Here is a 22508-nt window from a genome sequence, read left to right on the forward strand (position 1 = left end):
CTGCATGTGGGATCCTGAGGACATGGAGGTCAGAGAAGGAAAGCCATACACGTGGCAGAAAGTAGTAGAGCCAGGACTTGAGCCCAGGTCCACCAGGCCCCAAGGCCATGGTCTCTCAGCCCCACAGCTCTGAGCTGGGCACATGGTTTCTTTCAGGAGAAGCAGGCCTACTTGGCTGCTAGCTACCATTGAGAAGACACTGGCTAAAACTTCAGGACCCAAGGTCTAGCCAGGAACCGCCAAACCCTGAACGACCCTTCAGGACCTGGTCCAGGGGTACAGCTGCCAGGCGGTGAGAACCAAGGGCCCAGGCGCTGCACCCAGGAAGCCGTCTGCTGCACCCACACTAACACCCCTGCAGCGTGCCAGGTCTGGGTGCCACAGCTGCCCTGTGCTCCACTCGCCTGGGTGTGTCTGGCTGGCAGATCTGACCCAGAGTGTGTCCTCGAGTCACACTGTCCACTTTGAACTGGCAGAGTTCACAGGACTGCCACCCCCACTGCTGGGTGCCACAGGCTGTCCTGGTCCCAGGACAGGCCCAATCCGGGCCTGTGCAGCACACAGTAGGACCAGTCTCAGGCTCTTGAGGAAGGGAAGTGAGGGCTTGTGTGTCCTTCTCCACACCAAGACCTCCAGCTCGGCACCAGAATCTACTGGCCAGAGCTGCTTCTCTCCTGTGCAGAGGTGACATGTGACCTCAAAGCATAGCACTCCCACCCTTTATTAGAAGGGGAATGAGAGAAAGAAAGATGAATTAAAGTGTACACACACATCACCCCCGGTGTGAGGATCCCCTGTGGACACCAAACTGACCCATTTCAGGAATACCAGACAGTGGGGGATGGCATAATTTCTGGGGGTGTCCATGAGGGTGTTCCTGGGAAAGATGAGCATTTGAGGTGGGGACTGAGTTCAGGTAATTTGTCTCCGTGAATGTGGCTGGCATCATCCAACACGCTCAGGGCCCAGAGAGAACAGAAGCGCAGAGAAGTGTGAATTTGTCCTCCTGCTCCTGCCTGCCGTTGGTATCAGAGTTCCTGGGTCTCCAGCCTGTGAGAGCCCCGGCCTCCTGGGGCCTGGCCTGCAGGTAGCAGGACACAGTAACTTCAGCACTATAGAGCCAAGTCCCTAACAAAGCCCTTCCCTGGATCTGTAGTGTACGTATCCTGTTTCTCTAGAAAAGTCTGGTACACTCCGCGAGGAGAGGCAGTAGGATGTGCCCCACCTCATTCTGCCCTGGTGGTGAGGTCGACTGCCACAGTGTTCCCCTTGATCACCCTCCCCTGCCAGCAGGATCCAGATGGTCACCCTCACAGGCGTGAAGGACAAGAGTCCTGGATTAGTGCGTGGGGTTGTTCTAGTCACCAACTGACTTAAAAAAATTCTTACTGAAGTAAAATACATGTTCTATAACACTGATTTTAAAGTGAGTAGTTCCAGAGCATGGGAGTGCAGGCATGACGGGGGGCTGTCCCTTTGCTCTGGTCCCAAAGCCCCAGAGGGGACCGTCCTACCTGTGCTCCCCACATCCCCTCCCCAAGGCCCTGGTGGCCACTGACCAGTGCACTGTCGTGTGATCGTCCCAGTCTGGGGTCGGTGTAGAAATGCTTCTCTTCCTGCTCTGTCACTTAGCATGATGCACAGGGCACTTGGTTCCTCTGCATGGCTGGCTAATGGATTCCACTGTCACCTATCTCTTGATATGGGGTCGGACTCCTTCCGCTTGTTTTTCCAAGGGTTGGAGGGCCCGAGGTGAGCGCTTCTGGGCCGGGCTCAGCTCCCAACAGAGGGGAACGCGACTGGCCCCAAGAACGCAGCCCCTGGGTCAGCACACTCCAGGTCCCACGTACTCTGGGCGCAGGGCTAGTGTGCGTCATGTGTCCAGGAGGAAGCGCCCAACTGCAGGCTGCAGTGTGCAGATTGGAGCCATCGCTGGTTCTCCCAGGGACAGAGGGGCAGGTGGCAAGAGTCAGGGTCACCAACTACGCCACCATTCTTAGGTAGGCTTCGTGTGAGGACCATTCTTAGGTAGGCTTCGTGTGAACACTTTTTTCCCCTCTCTCTTCGAGACAGGCTCTTGCTATGCAGCTCAGGCTGGCCTTGAGCTCACTTTTGTAGCCCAGGCTGCCTCAGCCTCCTGAGGTCTGGGATAACAGGTGTGCGTCACCACTCCCAGCCTGAACATTAACGTCCGTTTCTCTGGAATAAATGCACAACTGGGCCCTTGCTAAGCCGTGTTGGTGCTGCGTTTTGGTTTCGTAAGAAACTGCCCACTATTCTCTGAAGTGCAGGTACCATTTTATATTCACTAGCAATATCTGTATGTGCCTCAGTTTCTCTGTGTGCTCACCAGCATTGGGTGTTACCAGTATTTTTCATTTAGCTATCGGGTGTTTAGTGATAGTTCACTGTGGTTTCAATTTACATTTCTCTGATACAGCATTTTATATATTTTCATGAGATTCTTTGTCATATGTATACTGGTGCGGTATCAGTTTGGATTTTTTGTGTATTTTCTCACTGAGTTGTGCAGCTCTTTCACTGTTGAGCTTTCATTATCATCTGTGTGTCTAGGTATCTTATCCTTTATTTAAAAAAATTTTATTTATTTATGTGTGTGTGTGGCCAGCTCAGCCCACCAGGGGGCGGGCTGGCTGGCATGTGGTGCTGGGGATTGAACCGCGGTCCCTGTGTTTGCTAAGCTTGTTCTAAGTAGGTGCTTTAGACCACTGAGCCATCTCACCAGCGCTAGGTATCTTATCCTGCTCTGCAGTCTGTCTTCATTCTCTTCACATGGGCTTTTGCAGGGGGATTCTTAATCATAATGATGTCTAGTTGATCAAGCTTCCCATTTATATGCCATGTTTTTGGTGTTGTGTCCGGGAATGTGTTCCTAGCTCTAAATGTCAGAAATATTCCACATTTTTCTGAAAGTTTTAGGGTTTTATATGTTGCATTTTAAAAGAAATATGTCCCTCTGCCTTATTCTGTAGGAGTCAAATCCAGGTATGGGACTTCCACAGCACCCCCACCTCAGTGTGATGTCGCAAAACACACCAGATTGACCATTTAAGCCATTATCAAGCGCACAGTCCTATGGCATCTGCATGCCGCCACTCATGTCCAGAACTTACTAGGTAGGGGTAATTGAACGCAGGACTTTGAACCTGCCTAGCAGGTGCAATGCCACTGAGCTATATCCGCAGCCCCTAATGTCCAGAACTTTCCAACTTCTGAAACGAAAAGTCCTTACCCATGAACTCTGCTCCGTATGCCTCCTCCACCCAGGCCCAAAGCGCCGCAGTTCTTTCCGTCTCCATGGAGTGCTACTCTAGGAGCCTCACGCAAAGGCATCACGCGGTACTCATCCTCTCCTGACCGGCTGGTCTCTCCCAGCATATGCCGCCCAAGGTTCATCTGTGTGGCAGCATGCCAGTCTCTGCTGGAAGTAGAATTCTGATCCGTCGTGTGTCTCCATACTGCTTGTTGTGTACCCTCCCGTCCATGGATGGCCATTAGTCTTGGCACCCTGTTGAAAATCACCCAATTGTGCAGGTGAAGATTTATTCTGGGCTCTGTATTTGATTCTCTTGGTCTAGTTGCCTGCTTATGTTGGTACCATGCCGTTTTGATTACTGTAGGTTTGTAATCTAAAGTTTTGAAATCAGGAACTGTGAGACCTCCATGTTTGTTCTTCTTTCTCAAGATTAGTTTTTAGATGTTGTACATTTCAAGTTGAGAACCCATCTTTAGTTATTTTTTGTATAAAGTGTAAGATTTGGTATTGACTTTTTTGGCCTCATGGATGTTTAATTGTCAGCACCATTGATTTGTTGGAAAGTCTGTCCTTCCTCCATTCAATTATTTAGTTTTACATCTTTGTCAGAGATCAGTTGAGAATATTGGGATCTACTTGTGTGTTGGGAACTGCAGTTTCCAAAGCCCCCGGACAAGTGAATGGTGAAGGATATAACAAAAGAGACAATGCAATATTGTGTGCAGGGGCTCAGAGCTTTGTGGCCAAGACAAAGACTTCCATGGACCGGCCAGTATTTATTGGGTCCTTGACATATCAGGGTGGTGCCAGAAAGTGCAGGGAGTTTCTGGGGTAAAGGGGTACAAAAATGAGCAAGGCCTTGAGAAGAAGAACAAAGACATTACCACACAAGTCTTAGGTTAATGAGAGAACTGTTCAATCTCTAAATTTGGCAGTAATGTCCTTGAAAATTTGAGGAGAGTCAGCGCCCACAGCTGTTGTGGCATCTGACTTCAGGTATGGCACAGACCACCATGGGTCTCTACAGCGACTGTAGCACGAGGAGTTCCCTCTCTGCACACCAGCCACCAGCTCTTCAGGCGAGCCACTTAGGCCTGGGCCAGACTCCTAAGTTAATACAGAAAAGCCAATTTATGAATTGTAGTTTGCTCAGTGCTGCCTCGTGTAGTCTGTGACTTGTGGGTCCCCTTGACCTACATCTAGCCGAAGGTAACACCACACCACAGATATGCAGGAAGTCTTAATGTCAGGTAAAGTGATTCTTCCAATGTATTCATTGTTAAGATCACTCTTTAGCTCTTCTAGGACCTGTGCCTTTCAACATAAATTGCATAAGAAGCTTGTCTATGTATGTCTATGAACTACTTACCAGTCCACTTATTTAAATAAAAGATGGTCAAAATTACATATTTTCATTAATCTTTATAATCCTGTATGTTGTTAAACATGTAACTGAGTTTTTACACATTTTCTTTGGAGTGATTCTAAATAATGTTTTATATCATGTTAGTAATATTAACATTAAAATTATTACATTAATTTGTAGTTTACTTAATATTAAGTAAACAATGTTGCTAATAGAAACACAATTAGTAAATGGAAATATTTCTGTATATTAATTTTATAAACTTATGTACTTATATGCATTGACTTGTGAATTCATTTATTAGTTTCTGACATTATTCAGCTTATTTCTGAAAGTTTCATTGGGTATAGAACCCACAGTTAACAGTTCTTTCAACCTTTGAAAAAAGTGGTGTCAAGTCTTTCTGACTTCCGTAGTCCTGATGGAAAATCGGCCGCTTCCTGAACGGGCAGCTCCCCGCCCCTACCCCGTAGGCGATGTGTGCTTTCTCTGCTTGCTTTCAGTAATTTTTAAAATTTGCCTTCACTTTTCAGAAGTGTAATTATTATCTTTTTGACAAGGATTTCTTTGGTTTCATCCTGTCTGGGGTTTGCTCAGCTTTTGCAACCTGCTGGCTTTTGTCTTAACCAAGTTTTGGGGGTTTTTCATCACTCTTATTTGACTCTTTTAGCTCCAGCCTCTGCTAACACGATATCAGACAATGACGCCAACACTGGCCAAGGACTCTTCTAACTCTGCTCATCTATAAATTTTCACTGTATTGTTTTCCTGTTGCTCAGATGGGGAAATTCCACTGCTGTCTCCTCCAATGTGGGGATCTTATCCTCTGCCGCCTTCTCTTTATTATCAACGCCACTTGGGAAGCTTTCATGTCTGTTGTATTTATCAGTTTTAAAATTTTCATTTGGTTCTTCTGCATAATTTCTGTTTGTTTCCTGACATCTTCTATTTTTAAATTTTCTTTTACAGAATTTTTTTTTTTTTTGAGGCAGGGCCTTGCTATGCCTTTCTTTTTTCTTTCTTTTTTCCTCCCCCCCCCCTTTTTTTTTCTGAGACAGGGTCTTGCTGTGCATCTCAGACTGGCTTTGAGCTCACTTTGTAGCTCAGGCTGGTCTCAAACACAATGATCCTTTTGCCTCACGTATGCACTATCACACCTGGCCTTGTTTTAAGAAATTTTTAAGTTTATTGTCAGAGCACTTTATGACAGATAACTGCCTTAGAACCCTTTCTAGATAATTCCAAAATCTGACTCAGTTGGTGTTGTGATATTCCTAGCTCTTGGTATGACGAGTGATTTTGTTTATTGCATACTTCACATTTTGACTAACATGTTAGAAGATTCTCTATCTTGTTGATTTTTGTTGCAGTAGGGAGACATCTGAAGTTCAGCAGGCAAGTCCTACTTATTCTTGTGGATAACAGTTCAGATGACACTTGTCAGAATCTTGGTGGTGTTATTTGCGTCTGCTTGGTTTATCTGTTGCTGCTGGGGCTTCTGCTGGCTCCTGCTGACGCTGCTGAGAGCTGTCCTATGCCAGCCTGTTCAGGGTTGCGTGATCAGAAAGTGCATTTCTGGCCCCATGTGGAAGGATGACATTTGCCCTGTGGTTAGTGGAGCTCCTAGCTGGTGTCCCTAGCTGGTGGTACTTGTCTGGAGTTGTCAGAAGTACTCCTGCCCAATTCATGAGAGACGTGAGCCTCTGTGGGCTGCCTCCTGTGCCTAAGCTTAGGGGTCAGGAGCCACGTGGTCTACAGCATTGTCTTTCAGGGAGCACGTAAGATGGCCTGATGCTGAGTTGTTCTTTTTCATGCTCCAAAACCAACTGTCTTGCTACATGTTGAGTTATGCTTTGACTTTATTATTTTCATAGAGTCATGCACTATCTAGTCCAAGTCATGAACTATGTCTTCAACCATTTTAACAAGTGGAACAGGAAGACACTGGAAACTCAACATATGTGAAGAGAATTACTGATAGGAGACCTTCACTTGGAATGATGTGGCCAGGCTGCCTTCTGGAAGTCCCTTGGTTGTTGATACTTTTTTCCTCATGGGCTGGCAGATTCCCCAGTTTCAATCCCACTTGGAGGCGAGGGCTGGGCAGCTAGCCTTCTGGTTGCCAAGCGGAAGTAGGGGCTCTCCACTTAGCACAAAGGGCTGCTCTGACTCATGGTGTCCCCCGTCAAGAGCTCTCAGACACAGCATCTTCAGAAATGGAGCCTTTGGCTTCTCCCCGGTGGCCTGGTGCTGTGTCTGCTTCTTGCCGAGCCTCAGAGCCAGCCCCCACCCGTAGCCTTCTTCTGTGCGTGCAAACGTGCTCGGCGCTGCCAGCTCCAGGCCTTTTCTGGCAGTGCTGTGGACTCGATCTGCAGTGTGCCCCATGTCCTCGTGTGTGGACGGTGACCGGTCGCCGGGGTCCTGTATTCACCAGTGGAGCAGGCCACTCACGAGCCGGTAACTGGCTGCCGATATGAGGTGAAGCCTGGTTGGAGATGGGGTGCCAGGGGTGTGGCCAGCGTGCAGGCGCCAGGCCCCCCCACCGTGCCGTTTCTCTGTTCGAGCCTGCCGATCATGGACTGCAACTTCTAAAACTGCCAGAACTGCCAGAACCCTCGTGTCACTGCTCTCTCTAGTGTGTTGTGCACTCGTTCTTGCTAGTGATTTAGGTTTTTAAAATTCATGTGCTTTCACTGCAGGAAAGCTTCCGGAGGAAGCAAAGGAGATGTGGACATTTAATCTGCTGTCATCGACTGGAAGGCTCGCCTCTGTTCTGCTGTCAGAAGAGACCCCAGGTCGAAAGCACTGTTTAGTGGGGTTCCACGAGCAGAGGTAAAGCATAAAGTCCGTGGATGGTGGGGTCAGCAGCAAAGTGGTGGGAAGGAAGGCAATCTAGATCTGGCCGGTGCACCCATGGGACCTTGGCAGGGCACCCCTCTCTTTCTGCTCCTAAGAAACCTGTGGTCCATTATAGCCTCCTAGATTCCCAAGACCCGGCACCACTTAGGCTGGCACTGTGCCCGGTCACAGTGACGTCCCGTCTTGCTTTTGGCACTACGAGCCTTGCTTGGCCTCTGCTGCCTTGAAGCACGGCTACAACCCCCCAAATAGGGTGGCACCGCAAAGGCAGAGGGTCCCACCCACCTCTGTGGCCATCACAGTGTGAGTCCAGGGGGCTGACATTCCTCGAAGCCTTGGTGCCTGGCAGTGTGCCCTCTAAGCCCTCGGCAAACATGCACTGATGCATGCAAGAGACGTGCACAGCGGACCCTTTCCCACAGGCCTACTTCCCCGGGCCCTGGGGTCCGGTCTCGGCATCACACGAGGACACTCTGGGAGCTGGGATTCTTGCAGTCTGGTCACCTTTAGTGCAAAAGTCAGCGAGAAGCCAGCAGACATCAGAGAGCTGCCCACGCCCACCCTGCAATGCCTGCTGCCCGGGAGAATCTGCTCTGGGCCTCCCTATCACGCAGCCTTCTCAGCAGCAAACTGTGGGGCAGACAGAATCTTCAGGGGAGTCCCAGAGTCAGGACCGCAGGCCATACAGCCTGGCAATGGCCAGGCTCAGCCAGGGGGACAGACCCATGACCAGGCTGATGGTCCTGGGAAAGTGGCCACCAGCAGTTTCAACCATGCTGTCCCTCAGCTCTCTGCCAAGACATCAACTCTGCCCCTTTGTGCTTCCTTCTGAATGGAAATCTGGGAAACTGGGACCATGGGGGAAAGGAGCAGCAGGAGTCTGTGGTGGAAAAGCAAGGTTGCGTTTCTGCCTCAGGGCAGGACCTCCAGATGTAACCAGCGTCTGCCGCGTGTGACAGACCGCCCACTCACCATGATGTGACACCCAAGGCAGGTGGCTCAGGAGGAAGGGTTCGTGTAGCTCTCTATTCCAGGTCATGGTGCCCATGGCAGCTCAGCCCTGGAGAAGCTCCCACCAGGTCCCCTCATGGCGAGAGGTGCACAGTCAGGAAATTGCATGTTAGCCTGGGAGGCCAGAGGCACAGCAGGGGCTGGCTCAGGCTGCATGCCAACCTTTTCCTGGGATCTGCCCGAGCCCCACAGGAACCCTCTTGATCCCCTCTTGGGGTAGAGCCCAGGGTCTGAAGGACCTCCTCCTGGCCACCACCTCCACCTGCACACCTGAGTTGTAAGGTGGGTGACATTTAACCCTCAACAGAGACCTAAGAGTTACTGCAGTGGGGAGGAGGCAAGAGAGGCCAGAATGCTACTGTCTCTACTCTTGTACTGTATCTTCAATAATATAATTAAAAACTAAACAGTGGTTCCCCTGAATAAGCTTGCACTCCACGTGCCTCATACTCTGGTATGCGCCGGCGCACTCCTGCCTCGGGGCCTTCGCTCTGGCTAGCCCCACCTGGAACGCTCTGGCTGGAGCCTGCTTGAGGGTGCCCCCCACAGCGAGTCCACCCTGGCTACACCCCTGAAATCCCCCCTTGGCTCCAGAGCAGTCAGGGCCGCCTGAAGTCTCCTATGACAAGGGATGTGCCTCTCATCAGTGCCCTGAAGGCACGAATTCCTGCCCGTTTGTTCACGCCGCAGACTCAGCATTTAGAGCAACGAGCACTGAGTTCTCGGCAGGCCACGTAGGTGCATCCTCAGGGCATGCGTGGAGGACTGAGCTCCGTGAGATCGCATCACCTAAAAATACCTCCCGCGGTCATCAGGGAGATAGAGATGAGCCTTTGTCAGCTCCTCGCCTGGTCCCGGGCAAGCGAGACTGGGCACTGGAGAGTTCTGGCATCTTTGGGGACGGATGGGCAGGGCTGCGTTCAGTCCTGGTGGGGCCGTCAGGGCAGGCGACAGATGTGGCTACACCATGACTCCTCCTGGAGCTGAGTCGAAGGCAGGCTAGAAACACCTGCCTCCAGGTGATTTGGCTCGAGCCCTTTTCAAAGTCGAAGTGAACAGAACCCCTGCAGGCCTACCCAGGGCGCACCCTAGGACCTGTCAGTGAGATGCGTGGGTGACGGTCAGGTGCCTCAGAGGGACAGGCAGTGACAGTGCTGGAACCACAAGAGGGGAGGGGCAAGTGCTGGCCCAGCCTGCGGTCCAGAGACACACCGAGGCTACAAACAAGTGACTCAGAGGACTGATCAGGGAGTGCCCCATAATAGCTCAGACCAGTGTTCAGGGGCTAAATTTAACCCACAGCTGTGGCTGCTGGCACTTTGGGAACAAGTTAATTTTGGTGGCCAAGGCTGGTGTGTGTGTGTGTGTGTGTGTGTTGGGGGGCAAATCCAGAGCAGGGTGGGCACCATCCCCCACCGTCTGGGCCTCCACTCTGACCCCTGAGATCAGATAAGGCAGTGAGTCCCACTTCAACACCAGTGTGGACCAAGGGCCATGAGCAGAGCTGAGGTCCTGTATCTTCAGCGCATTGAGTCTTGGACACTGGAATTCAGGATGTCACTACCCTAGGACGTTAAAACCTGGGGTTCTGAACGCCTTCACTAGCAGGACCCTAGGACAGTAAATTCTAGCAGGGATGATACATCAAGGCATCATCACCTGGTAACTGCGTGCTCTCAGGGACAGGATACCTCAGTGTCCTCAGCAGAGCCTGGCTGGGGCCCTTGGAGTCCAGCTCCTCCCCCTCCTCCTGGTGTGTGACAATAAACTGAGGCTTGGAAAAGTGACGCCCTGCAGCAGGCCTCTCAGGATAGTGGTGGCCTTGGTTACCTTTGGCTGCCTGGAGGGAGTCTCAGAACTGAACCAGCAGGGAGAGGAAAAGGGCTTCACATTTTAAGCGTGGACAACAGGGCCGTGGTGCAGCACACTGTGCAGGAAGGAGAGGCATGGGCTCCCTTTACTCTAGGGGTCCCCTGCCAGGGAATTGGGGATGAGGAAGACCTCACTGTTCCACTTGGAAAGGAATTGGGGACAGCCCCACATTCGTCCTCACCCTCCAGTCCACGGCTGAGTCAAGGCTGCTCAGGGAGGGGCCTGGCCCAGCTGTCCCGAGTGTCCTGTGGGGGAGGCCTGGTGGCTCATCTTACAGACCCCTCTATATATAGCGCCACGGGGACAACTGAGCAGTCTGAGGCGGAGGGCAAAGAGGCAAGGGCGCAGAGAACAGCCCTGGGCACCATCGCCACATACCAGGGGACCCTTGGCACCGTTGCTGCACTCCAGAACACGGACCATGGCGCTCGGCTTGGAGCAGGTGGAGGAACAGCGGCTGTACCAGCAAACGCTGCTGCAGGATGGGCTCAAGGACATGCTGGACCACGGCAAGTTTCTGGATTGCGTGGTGCGCGCGGGAGAGCGCGAGTTCCCGTGCCATCGCCTGGTGCTGGCCGCCTGCAGCCCCTACTTCCGTGGGCGTTTCCTGGCTGAACCCGAGAGCGCGGGTGAGCTGCGCCTGGAGGAGGTGTCGCCAGACGTGGTGGCCCAGGTTCTGCACTACCTATACACGTCGGAGATCGCGCTGGACGAGGCGAGCGTGCAGGACCTGTTCGCCGCGGCGCACCGCTTCCAGATCCCGTCCATTTTCACGATCTGCGTGTCCTTCCTGCAGAAGCGCCTGTGCCTCGCCAACTGCCTGGCTGTGTTCCGCCTCGGCCTCCTGCTGGACTGCGCGCGCCTGGCCGTGGCCGCGCGCGACTTCATCTGCGCGCGCTTCTCGCTGGTGGCGCGCGACGCCGACTTTCTGGGGCTCTCAGCGGATGAGCTCATCGCCATCATCTCCAGCGACGGCCTCAACGTGGAGAAGGAGGAGGCGGTGTTCGAGGCGGTGATGCGCTGGGCGGAGAGTGGCGATGCAGAGGCCCGCGCCGAGCGCCAGCGCGCGCTGCCCACTGTGTTCGAGAGCGTGCGCTGCCGCCTGCTGCCGCGCGCCTTCCTGGAGACCCGCGTGGCGCGCCACCCGCTCGTGCGCGCGCAGCCCGAGCTGCTGCGCAAGGTGCAGATGGTGAAGGATGCGCATGAGGGCCGCGTGACCACGCTGCGCCGGAAAAGGAGGGACAAGGGCAAGGAGAAGGGGACTGAGCAGAGTCCCACCCCGGAAGAGACCCAGGCTCAGGACCAGGAGGGAGAGGAGGAGGAGGGTGCAGAGCGCGTGCTGCCCGGCATCCTGAACGACACGTTGCGCTTCGGCATGTTTCTGCAGGACCTCATCTTTCTGATCAGCGAGGAGGGCGCGGTGGCCTATGACCCCGCTGCCAATGAATGCTACTGCGCCTCCCTTTCCACGCAGGTCCCCAAGAACCATGTGAGCCTGGTCACCAAGGAGAACCAGGTCTTCGTGGCCGGGGGCCTCTTCTACAACGAGGACAACAAAGAGGACCCCATGAGTGCGTACTTCCTGCAGGTGCGGACCAGCCCTGGGGGGTGAGGGAGCCAGCATCTCCTCGGGGACATCGCTGGCGGGCGGGTAGGGTGCTTACAGGCAGCTGCTTGAGAGCCAGTTGGTGCCTCCATTCCAAGGGATGCCAGGTTGGAGGGTGCAGGTGGGGTACCCTGCACAAGGGTCAGATCAGCACAGTGCGGAGGACGTCGGGCCAGGGAGGGCAGGGCAGGGTCTTTGGGCCCTGAAGCCACTGTCGGGAAGAAGCTGAGGCTCAGAAGGCCCAGGAGAGTGGGAGCTCAGTCTTAGTTGGGGTGACTGCAGGAGGTGGGCAGGGAGGGATTGCGGGGAGCACAGATCTGAGCCCCGCAGACGTCAGAGCACAGGTGGGGTGGCCCGTGCTCCCAGCTGCGGACTGGAGGAGCTGCGGGACTGTTGTGGACTTGGGTGAGCCTGCTGGGGCCAGGACTGGTAGGCTGCACTCGGGTCTGGGGGAGTTGCCCTACTCGGGGAGGTGTGGCAAGGAGGAAGGCAGTGTCTTGGGCACCACAGGGAGCCCACGGCAGGGTGAGCCTTCCTGTCGGAGCAGCAGTGGAGGTGGCCAGGTGCAGACGGCAGACCCAGTCAGGGCCAAGTGTCTAGGGCAGGGGTCTGGGCCAGGGAGCAGCATGCAGTGGTGGGAGCCAGGGTGGTGGCCGGCGCAGTGGTCACAGACGATTTGCCCGCAGTTTGACCATCTGGACTCGGAGTGGCTGGGGATGCCACCACTGCCCTCGCCACGCTGCCTCTTCGGCCTGGGGGAGGCGCTCAATGCCATCTATGTGGTCGGCGGCCGTGAGCTCAAGGACGGCGAGCAGTGCCTGGACTCCGTGCTGTGCTATGACCGGCTGTGAGCAGGGCCACAAGTGGGGTGGGCGTGAAGACCCGGAGAGCCGAGGTCCTGGGAGGAGCAGGGCGCACCTGGGTCTGAACCCAGTGGGGGACTGGAGTGGGGTGGGCACCGAGCCCCCTTGGAACCAGCACCCCCTCCCAACCTCCTCCAGATCATTCAAATGGGGTGAGTCGGACCCACTGCCCTATCCTGTGTATGGCCACGCGGTGCTGTCCCACCTGGACCTCGTCTATGTCATTGGGGGCAAGGGCAGCGACAGGTGAGGCTGGGCCTGGGCTCCCAGGAGACTGCCCTGCTTTAGCCTCCCCACTCACTGTGTTTCTCTGCAGGAAGTGCCTCAGCAAGACCTGTGTCTATGACCCCAAGAAGTTTGAATGGAAGGAGCTGGCGCCCATGCAGATGGCACGCTCTCTTTTCGGGGCCACCGTTCATGATGGCCGCATCTTTGTGGCCACAGGGGTCACAGACACAGGGTTGACCAGCAATGCCGAGGTGTACAGCATCGCGGATGACAAGTGAGCTTCCCTCGGCCCTCCTAGGGCTTGGGTCCAGACACAGACACTTTGTTCCTGGCCCCAAGGGGGTGTGGGGCTAGAGTTCTACCCTGTGGGCCTGCAGAAGGGTGCCCTCCAGGAAGGGGCACCTGCTGGACTTGGCAGGGCAGGAGGAGTCTGCCGGGCCTGCAAACTGGTGCTGCAGGCCCTGGAACAGGCCAGTGGGGCGGGTTCAGAAGGGGAAGCCAGGTGGAGGTAGAGCCAAAGAGGCGACTGTCCCCAGGGAAGGCTGGGTCTTGGGTGCTTCCTGAGATACTCTCAGCAGCCAGATGTGGGTGAGGGTTCTCTGTGAGGCTGGGATATGGGCGGGGTGCCCTGTGGTGGGGGCAGTGGGAGGCCTGGACCCGAATGCAGCCGGCTGGGTAGGAGGCACTGCCGACATGGCCAGGCTCCTTGCCAACCGAACCCCTGGTCAGAATGCAGGTGTGCACAACTGGAAGCATCCTAAGAGCCTCCCCTGGACAGCAGGGGCCCGGCGATGGCTCGGGCGAGGGGGTGCAGGGAGACTGGGGGATGCTGTCGCGGGGATGCCTGCTGTCAGAGCTTTGATAGCTGCTGAGGATCTGGGTGGGTGCAAGGTCGGAAATGTGCGGGTGACAGGGGCTTTGAGGGTGGGGGTGAGGGCCCCACTGTAGGAGCTCGGGGAGTAAGGTGCTGTGGGACCTCAGGCCTGGAGGAAGAAGGGATGGGTGTCTTGCGGGGGCCTCGTCCCTGCACTAGAGAGCCGCTGGGGCCTGATGGCAGGTGGAACTTAGGAGAGGCAGGTGCTGGGGAGGTCAGGGCCAACTTCCCTGGGCTGCTGGTGTGGGGCCATCTGGGGGCAAGGGAGGGGAGCAGGGCTGGGGTGCTCACAGCCTGGAATGTGGGAGCCTGGATTCTGGTTCCCAAGGTTTGGCTGCAGTTGTGGTGCTGCGGAGACAGAGTAGCCTAGCTCATGCCCCACCCCCAGGTGGTCGTCCTTTGAGGCCTTCCCCCAGGAGCGCAGCTCCCTCAGCCTGGTCAGCCTGGCGGGGACCCTCTATGCCATTGGGGGCTTCGCCACACTGGAGACTGAGTCTGGAGAGCTGGTCCCCACGGAGCTCAATGACATCTGGAGGTGAGCCCCTCCTGCCTGGGGGGTCCTGACCCCTGAGGTTCAGGGCCAGCATGGGAGGGGCCCATGAGGTGGGCTGTCTTCTGGGGAGCCCAGGGTCCGATGACAGTTGGGTGCTCAGCCCATGCCCCTGGCCCAGCTCAGCCGGGAGCTGTAGAAGTGGCCCAGATGGCCACCAGGCCTGGGTCTGGAGGGAAGCTGAGGTGGGCCTGGAAGGAGCTGCTCTCCACAGCTGGCACCTTATGGGGAGAGGAGGGTGCGCACTGCCCAGGTTGTCCCCGGCCCCAGTTTCCCCCAGGGCCACAGTGCGCTTCCTGAGCATGAAGGGGCGGGATGGGCAGTGCCTTCCAGGAGAGAGGTGCTCGTCCTGGAGCAAGAGGGGCCTTTCCTGAGAGTTGCCACTTCCTGGAGTCTGGGGTGTGCTTCCTTGGGCTGCCTTTTCTTGTGTGAGCAGGGTTGGGCTCGAGGCTGGGGTCACACGGCCCACCCTCCCTGCCCAGTGGCACCCTGCACTCAGCTGACCAAGTGGCCCTCCTTGTCCCCCTGTCTGTCCCCACCCCAGATACAACGAGGAAGAGAAGAAGTGGGAGGGTGTCCTGCGGGAAATTGCCTATGCTGCGGGTGCCACATTCCTGCCTGTGCGGCTCAACGTGCTGCGCCTGACCAAGATGTGACCTGTGTGCCCCATGGGCCCAGAGAGGGGTTGGGAGAGGTGGAGCTGCCTGGTCCCATGACGGCCATGGGGCTGCTTCACCCAGGCAAGGTGCCACAGCCAGCCCAGCCTCAGGTTGGGACATTGGCCCCTGCAGGGCACCCAGGGCTCCCATAGTCCCCTGGGTCCCCAGAGCCACAGGGAGGAACCCAGGCAGCACCCCAGCCTGGCCCTGTGTGCAGGGGTAATGGCCATGGGTCCCTGTTTAAAGGGGAATAAAGAAACACAGGCTCTGGCATCCACTGCCATCAAGGGATGGCAGGCAGGCTGAAGGTCTCTGCTGCCCGTTTCCTCTGTTCTCTGGCCTCAGTGTCCCCACTCAGCAGCTGGAGACCGCCAGGAAGAGCAGGAGCCATGTGGTAAAAAAGGCTTTATTCTTGGGTCGGGCCCTTGCCCTCACTCTGGCTTCTCCTTGTCCTGGCCCAGCTCCTCCTCCAGCGCCAAGGCGCGCTCACGCTCCTTCACCAGCTGGACTCCACAGTAGGTGACAAACAGGACAGCCAGCGTGGTCTGGGGGAACCCTATGGAGTGGAGCGTGGGTCTGCATGCAGTCCCAGGGATGCTGCTCCGACTGGCCTGGCCCAGCCTTCCCTGCCTCTCAGCAGGGCCAGGTCCTCGCGCGGGTGCTGCCCTCACCTGTGAGCAGCAGGCGCCGAGCCACCAACTCTGTGAACTCCAGGCTGTTCAGGCTCACAAGGTTGTACATGATGATGGCCCAGAAGTTCACAGCTCCAAAGAGGGCCCGCACCCGGCGGCTCATCTGCCCAGACAGGGAGGCCTGGCGGCCAGGGGGCATCGTGGTGGGGCCCACGGAGAGCACAAGGCATTCATGACCCAGCCCAGCTGCATGGGCTTGGGCTGCGTGAGCGTCTCTGGGCCCCAGCCGGCTCACCCTCCTGAACGTGGGGTTACCAAGGCCCAAGAGAGGAGACCCGAGCAGCAAGCGTGCCCAGCCGTGTGGGCCTAGACTGGGGGGGACTGCCGGGCGGGATCCAGGTGTGGCACCCTCTTCTCGCCCTGTCCTTCCCTCCTGCCCAGCCTCCCTCCCTGCTCACCTCCACCTGAGCCAGAGGCCTATGCTCTGCCAGCTTCTGGACCCAGAGCTCGAAGTTGAGGCCAAAGCAGTTGAGGATGGACCACAGGTAGACGATGTCACAGGGCCCAAGCCACAGTGTGGTAACAGCAAAGGTGGCCACAGAAGCCACCAGCTCCGGGATCACAGCCGAGTGCTCCCCGCCAATGTGGTCATACACATACCTGGTGGCATGGGTGGGCCAGGTAGAGATGGGGACCTGTCCTATGTCAGGCCACGCTGCTGTCCTGGGTGCGGGTGCTGCGCTGTGCCCACCGTGTGTCATTGCCTTGGGCCTCATGCTCTTTCTGGCCTCTGTCCACCACATGGCCTCGCCTACCTGCGCCCTGCAGGCCTCCCTGGGGCAGTTGACCCTCAGCCTGGTTGGCCCAAACTCGGGCTGCCACCCGTCGCTCAACCTGACTGCTGCTCTCCTCTCCGTCTCCGCCGGGCCTGGGCACCACCTCGTGGCCGAGTCTCTGGACTTCCTGCTTCACCTCCCCACACTGCACTGGGCATCTTCAGGAGCAGCCCTGGCCGCCATGATGCAGCCTGGACCGCAGTCACCTGGGCTGCTCATTCCCTGCACACCTCTTTTCCTTGGGACTTTGTCACTGAAGTCCCCGTCCACATCTAAGCAGGGGCCCCACGGTCAGCTGCTGCCCACTTGCAGCCTGACCTCCGAAACCCCCAGCCCCGAGGTGATCCCGCTGGGGCCTCACCACTCTTGGCCTGGGATGCTGCCTGGCACCAGGCGGTTGCTTGGTAATTGTGTGTCAAATAAACCTGGTGGGAGACCGGCTGAAGGAAACAGCCTTGTGGGGCCCTGGCCTGCTCATTTTCAGAGCTTTCCTCTCTACCCATACCCTGACCACACCCGGGCTTTGCCAGAGCCCTTCCCCTCCTGACGCCCACAGTGTCCCCAGCTCCATGCAGTCCTCCTGTGCTGCCCTCTTGCTGCCTCCCGTATGCTGCCCTTACCCACCATGGCCATGGAGTTGCCCTCTTGGAGCTCTGAGAACCCTGTCTGCCATCTTCCTTTTCGCCCAGGTGGGGGAGCCAGGTCGCCCACTCCCTGACACGAAGGCTGTCACAGACAGGGTCCCAGGATGGGGCCTCCTGTGCCTGTCGCCCCATACCCCAACTCTGCTTCACTATGGTCTCTCAGTGGGGCCCCGCCTCCTGCATCAGGCAGGATCCCTCCACTGACCCCCGCCACTACTTCTCCCCTCCCCCAGGGCTCCAGGTCCTCTCCCATGCAGCTGCCTTGTCCCCAGACCGCAGCCAGGTGTCCCTGCCAGAGTCCGAAGCCTCCCCTGGCTTGCTGGGTGTCACAGGGCCTGCAGTCCTCTCCTACTCCTCTGTCCACTCTTGTCCCCTCCCGGGCTCACCCCCTGCAGGCCCAGCTGACCGCTCTTCCGCCTAAGCCCAGGGCCCTGCCCTCCATCCACCTGCACCCCAGAGAGCCCAAGTCCCAAGCGAGTTTCCCAAGTGGAGGCCACTGCCCTGACAGATTGGGCCTCCCTCCTGGGGACAGCTCGGGTGGTGCAGGCTGCCCTCGCCTCCACCCCACGCTCCTCTTGCAAGGGCGCCGCCGCCTGTGTGGTGCGGCCGCTTCTGCCCGGGGCTCATCTGTGCCCCACTCACTTGCACAGCCAGTCGTTGATGCCCCGGTCGAAGTGCCTGTGGGGGAGGGGCAGCTGAGCAGGCAGAGGCCAGTGTGCTGGGGGACCCCGCCGCGCACCCTGCCCTGGAACTCACGTCTCCCCGAAGACGTAGAGCGCTGTGATGCATTTGGGCGCCCGCGGCGGGTCCAGGTGGTCCAGGCGCGCCACGGTGTTGACAACGCCGAAGAGCACAGCCGCCTTCACCCAGTCGTACACCAGGTTCGCGTAGGCCAGGCCAGCTGGGGACAGGCGTGGTCACGGCCCAGCGCAGCGGGCCTCCCTGTGCCCCCCAGCTCCCCGCTCAGCCTCTGGACAGCCCATCTTCTGCAAAGCCCCAGGCCTGGTCCCCGCGCCCTTCGATGCTTGTGCCACGCTGAGCGCACGCAAGGCACTCTTGTCCCCGCCCTGTAGTGCAACCCACCGAGCGCGCCGTCTGGGAGGCGGGCGGCAAACTTGAGGTCGTTGGGGACGGTGAGGATGTAGAAGAAGTGGAAGAAGACGCCGACGGCTGCGACCGCGGCCGCACTGAGCCCCGCCTGCGCGCGGATCCGCCACAACTCCCCCTCAGGCCGCACTGGCTCCGCCTGGCTCACCTGGGGACGCGGGATGTGCCGGTCGGTGCCGGAGACAGGGCCCCAGCCTAGGCCGCCGCAGTGGGCGCCAGAGGAGCCGTCCACGCTGCAGCCACGTGATGGGTGCGCGCCCGCAGGAGGAAAGGCCACCTCCACCCAGCGATCCAGGCCTGGTGTCTGACCAGGACAGAAGCGGCTTCCTCGGAGATCAGCTGACAGACTGGGGGAGGGGGAGTCTGGGGCTGCGCCGTGCCTCACCTGCTCGTGGAAGCGGTCGAAGGTCATGATGGGCCCGAAGAAGAAGAAGGGCAGGTAGAAGTTGTACTTGAGCAGGTCAGCCAGTGAGTACCGGCGGCTGGGGTATGCGCAGCGTTCCAGCGCGAAGCTGGTGCAGCGCAGCACCGTGAAGCCACTGCCCCCCTGGAACAGCACCTCTTGGAGGTCGAAAGTGCCCGTTACAAACCCACTCTGGAGAGAGAGGACAGGGGCTGGCTGGTGGGGCTGCTTTCTGGGCCCGACTCGGCCCCAGCAGAGGCAGGGCCAGAAGCCGGGCAATTCCGAGCCCTGCAGGGACCACCTTGCAGTGGGCCCAGAGGCAGTGAAAGTTCGGGTCCCACCCTGGTGTCCTGCTTGTCCCACCCGGTGCTCACCTGCCAGGAGATGAGGGGGTCTGTCTTGAAGGAGGCCAGGCTGGCCAGGCCAAGGCCAAGGCAGAGCCAGGGCTGGCCCAGGAGGGACACAATGTAGAGGCCCACGCAGTGGCCGAGCAGCAGCAGCAGGTACCAGGGGCCCATGGTGCCCACCACAGCCAGGACTCCGTACACCGCATACATCCAGGAGCGTAGCTGTGGACAGGGTGGGAGGCGGGTTAGGCTCCATTGGGGCCCTGGGCTTCCCTGCCACCCCTGGCCAAGGGGGCCCAAGCCTCATCTCACCTGGGGGGCAACCATGGTGCACAGCTTGGCAAAGAGCACGTGTCCACAGAGGGCAAAGAGGATGACGTTGCGGAAGGAGGTGAACCACATCACCCACTCAAAGTCAGCCACGTCCTGGTGGCAGGCAGGAGGATGGTGGGAGGGGACAGGACTGAGGGCGGGCTGGCACCTCTGGCTACTGGGCAAGGCCCTGCCCTCCTTGCAGGGGTCACATGTGGGAGGCAGGAGCTGGGGCAGCGCTGGCCCTCTGCTCAACTTGGGCATATCAGCCTTTCCTGCCATGGTCCTGGGAGGGCAGTGCCCATCTGGATTGAGGGGACCCAAGACCCTGGGGAGCAGGTGTGGGGAGCCCAAGACCCCTGGCTCTGAGACCAGGATTATAGGTGGATTTAGGGTGGTACATGTGGGGCCAGCACCTACCATCTTCCGACCGATGTACTCCCAGCCAGGTCGTACAGACTGCCGGAAGGACTTCCTGTGGGCCCCTTCTGAGGACAGAGTGTGGCCTCAGGGCAGGGCCCCATCAAGGTCTCTGGACTCGTGTCCCTGGGGGGGCCACACCACCAGGCCCGCGCAGCACCCTGACCCTGTGGCCCACAGGGCAGGGTCCCAGCATCCACCCTCAGATCCTGCTGTCACCTTGGGATGCCTCCAGGAGGCCCCGGGCGGCGAAGGCCAGGGCCCCACTCAGCACCAGAGAGTAGAAGCCCAGCTCGGCAGCGGGCAGCGCAGTCTTGACACCCATGGTCTGGACGGGGCTGGGGAGACAACCTGGGTGAGGCATGGCCCCCGCAGTCCTGCTGGCCTGCAGCCCCAGTTGCAAGGGCTATCCATCACAGCCCACTGTGCCCCAGCCTCCCTGCCGCTCAGGTAGGCTCCCTTACCCCTGCTGAGACCCCATAACTTCTGCTCCTATCACCTGTGACCCCTCACCCCGCAACCCTCCCTGCTCCTGATGGAGCCTGCAGCCCCTAAGATCCCTCACCCGGACCCCAGGCCCTTTCCAAGCTGCCTTCCCTGACCCCAACCACATGACCTCCTGGGCATGGACCTCTGATGAGCCTGCCTGGTCCTGGCCCTTCCGGTGTCCACTGTCCCCACTTGGCGACCCAGGCACTCAGGTTGACGCTGGCTGGAGACTGTGCTATTTGAGGAGGTGCCCAGGAAGGAACACGAGTTGGGGCCAGGTGGGCACCTGGGGGCGCTGGCCGCTGTCCAGGGTGCTGACCAGCTTCTTGCCAGGGCCGTGTGTCCCCAGAGTCTTGCTAGGCCAACCCTGGGGCCTCAGTTTACACCTGTACCTCCGGCCATGCGCCACTCTGGCCAGGGGCACCCTGCCACTACACAAGGACCAACTAGGGCAATGAGAGAAGTACTAGACTAGGCATCTGCTGGCGCTGGCATGGCTCTGTCCCACCCTGAGTACCCCGGTGATGGGTGTGCCCAGACCAGAATCCCTGCCAGCTCTTCTGGGTCCACAGTGGAGGGGTCGTGGGCCAGAGAGGGGTGGGGCGGGCTAGGGCCCCACATCCAGCTGCTTCCTCCACGACAAGGTGGCCTCAGGGAGCCCCTGCAGTCCTGAAAGAGACCGCTGACCCCCTCCGTGTCTCAGCTGCACCTGCCCCCACTGCACCCAGGCTGGGCACCTCCTCACCCCCTTGCCTGGCAGGCAGGGCAGAGGCTGGGATCAGGTTAATGGAGCAGGAGCCTGAAACCCGAGCACAGGGGAGCCGCGGAGCCGCTTTGTCAGCTGCCTCCCACTTGCCGTGTTCCAATTTTAGCTTCCACGTCTGGTGCTGAGTGTCCCCGGTGAGGCTTGCACCAGGAGCGGCCCCCCGTCCGGCCTCTCCCACCAGACCCTGGCCTGGGTAGCTGCTGGACCCAGGGTGACCCTGTCCCACCTGGCCATCTCAGGTGTGCTCAGGGACTAGTCTGCCTTGGGGCTGCAGGCTAGCACAAGGGTCCCAGGGGCCTGCAGGGGTCTAGGAGCCTGGATGGCCATGTCCCCAGCCAGCACTGACCTTGAGAGGCCACGAGGGACCCTGGCGTGCCGCCCACCTTGGGCTCCGGGGCCCTGCGTCCAACTGAACGTCTGTCTGGCCGGCTGAGGTCTGGGGCCACAGTGGGGAGTGTCCAGGCTGGGGTCCCCACCCCCTGGAGGCTATGCGGTGAGTGGTGACACGGCGGGGGAGGGCAGGAGGAGGTGGCCTTCCTGAGTGGCGCTGAGCCGAGCACTGCAGAGCTGCTGGCCGCGGAGCCGCGGGAGGATGGGGGGAGGGGGAGAGGAGAGGCTGTCAGGGACACCCCCCCCCCCACTGCACCCACAGCCTCCCGCCTCTCTCTTGCTGCCTGTCAGGACTCCCTTTCCAGGAAGCCCTACTGCTGGCCACTGTACACCATCCTGCCTGGGCACCACGGGCACCAGCTCCACCTTCTCGTGAGACCCCCAGGGTTTGGGGTGGACCATGTGGCCCTTGGCCTGTTGCTTTGTGCCATGCTGAGAGTGCTGGTGGCACAGGCGTGACGCCTAGGGAGGACCCACCTGCCCCACAGGAGCTGTCAGGAGCAGGTGCTTGTAGGGTCACCTGGCGAGGCTGAGGGGGTGCCTGCAGTGGCTGGCATCTGCTCAGTGGCAGATAGGAAGAAGGGACTGTCCCTAACAGCTGTGGCAGGGAGGGGTCTCCCAGTGGTGTCCAGAGGCTGAGGCTTCTGACTGTTCCCTTGGGGTGTGGCTCTGTGTCTGGGACAGTGTGTGTGGGGTCCCTGTGGGTAGCGGCATGTGACTGCCATTGGCTGAGGACAGTTCTGGAGACCCTGCTGACTCTGGCCGTGGCTGTGGCTCCAAGGATGGCAGGGAGCCCTGCTGGCCGGGCAGGCCCTGGGACAGGGACAAAGGTGGCACCTGAGCACTGGACGAGCAGCTGTGCAGCCCAGCCTTGGCCCAGAGGTGTGAGCGGAGACCTCTGCTGGTGCAGGGCTGGTGACCACAGCAGCCAGGACAGATGCAGCCTGAGTCCTCCATCCCTACCCCTGTGCCCCAGCCCCCAGCTGGCAGAAGACGC

General features: G+C 58.4%; 2 protein-coding genes across 5 annotated transcripts; one reads left to right on the plus strand and one right to left on the minus strand.

Annotated features, from left to right (window-relative positions):
- Positions 1 to 10684: 10684 nt before the first annotated feature.
- Klhl40 (kelch like family member 40) lies at positions 10685 to 15438 on the plus strand. Its single transcript, XM_004640658.2, has 6 exons — positions 10685 to 11973; positions 12678 to 12838; positions 12993 to 13100; positions 13171 to 13356; positions 14345 to 14491; positions 15051 to 15438. The coding sequence occupies exons 1-6, from the start codon at positions 10807 to 10809 to the stop codon at positions 15160 to 15162; spliced, it is 1881 nt and encodes a 626-aa protein (XP_004640715.1). The 5' UTR covers positions 10685 to 10806; the 3' UTR covers positions 15163 to 15438.
- Positions 15439 to 15553: 115 nt separating this feature from the next.
- Positions 15554 to 21666, minus strand: Hhatl (hedgehog acyltransferase like). Of its 4 annotated transcripts, none has more exons than XM_004640659.2 (12): positions 21468 to 21663; positions 20086 to 20204; positions 19867 to 19934; positions 19447 to 19560; positions 19162 to 19356; positions 18770 to 18979; positions 18361 to 18532; positions 18034 to 18178; positions 17920 to 17955; positions 16256 to 16457; positions 15837 to 15978; positions 15554 to 15721 (listed from the first exon to the last, which is right to left on the minus strand). In XM_004640659.2, the coding sequence occupies exons 2-12, from the start codon at positions 20189 to 20191 to the stop codon at positions 15597 to 15599; spliced, it is 1515 nt and encodes a 504-aa protein (XP_004640716.1). In that variant the 5' UTR covers positions 20192 to 20204; positions 21468 to 21663; the 3' UTR covers positions 15554 to 15596. The 4 variants fall into 4 exon arrangements, with proteins under 4 accessions (XP_004640716.1, XP_023556556.1, XP_023556555.1 ...); XM_023700788.1 differs by lacking the exon at positions 21468 to 21663 and adding an exon at positions 20902 to 21015; XM_023700787.1 differs by lacking the exon at positions 21468 to 21663 and adding an exon at positions 20498 to 20582.
- Between the last annotated feature and the right edge of the window lie 842 nt (positions 21667 to 22508).

Source organism: Octodon degus, unplaced genomic scaffold (assembly GCF_000260255.1).
Source record: "Octodon degus isolate 3935 unplaced genomic scaffold, OctDeg1.0 scaffold00126, whole genome shotgun sequence".
NCBI lineage: Eukaryota > Metazoa > Chordata > Mammalia > Rodentia > Octodontidae > Octodon > Octodon degus.

Bases quoted from the DNA above. Each gene is read 5' to 3' on its own strand.
- Klhl40 (XM_004640658.2), top strand. From the start codon at position 10,807: ATGGCGCTCGGCTTGGAGCAGGTGGAGGAACAGCGGCTGTACCAGCAA. The intron at 11,974-12,677 runs GTGCGGACCAGC...ATTTGCCCGCAG, and splicing joins TGAGTGCGTACTTCCTGCAG to TTTGACCATCTGGACTCGGA. The intron at 14,492-15,050 runs GTGAGCCCCTCC...TCCCCACCCCAG, and splicing joins GAGCTCAATGACATCTGGAG to ATACAACGAGGAAGAGAAGA.
- Hhatl (XM_004640659.2), bottom strand. From the start codon at position 20,191: ATGGGTGTCAAGACTGCGCTGCCCGCTGCCGAGCTGGGCTTCTACTCT. The intron at 16,458-17,919 runs GTGAGTGGGGCA...CCATGCCACCAG, and splicing joins ATCAACGACTGGCTGTGCAA to GTATGTGTATGACCACATTG. The intron at 15,979-16,255 runs GTGAGCAGGGAG...CCTGGCCGCCAG, and splicing joins GGCCTCTGGCTCAGGTGGAG to GCCTCCCTGTCTGGGCAGAT.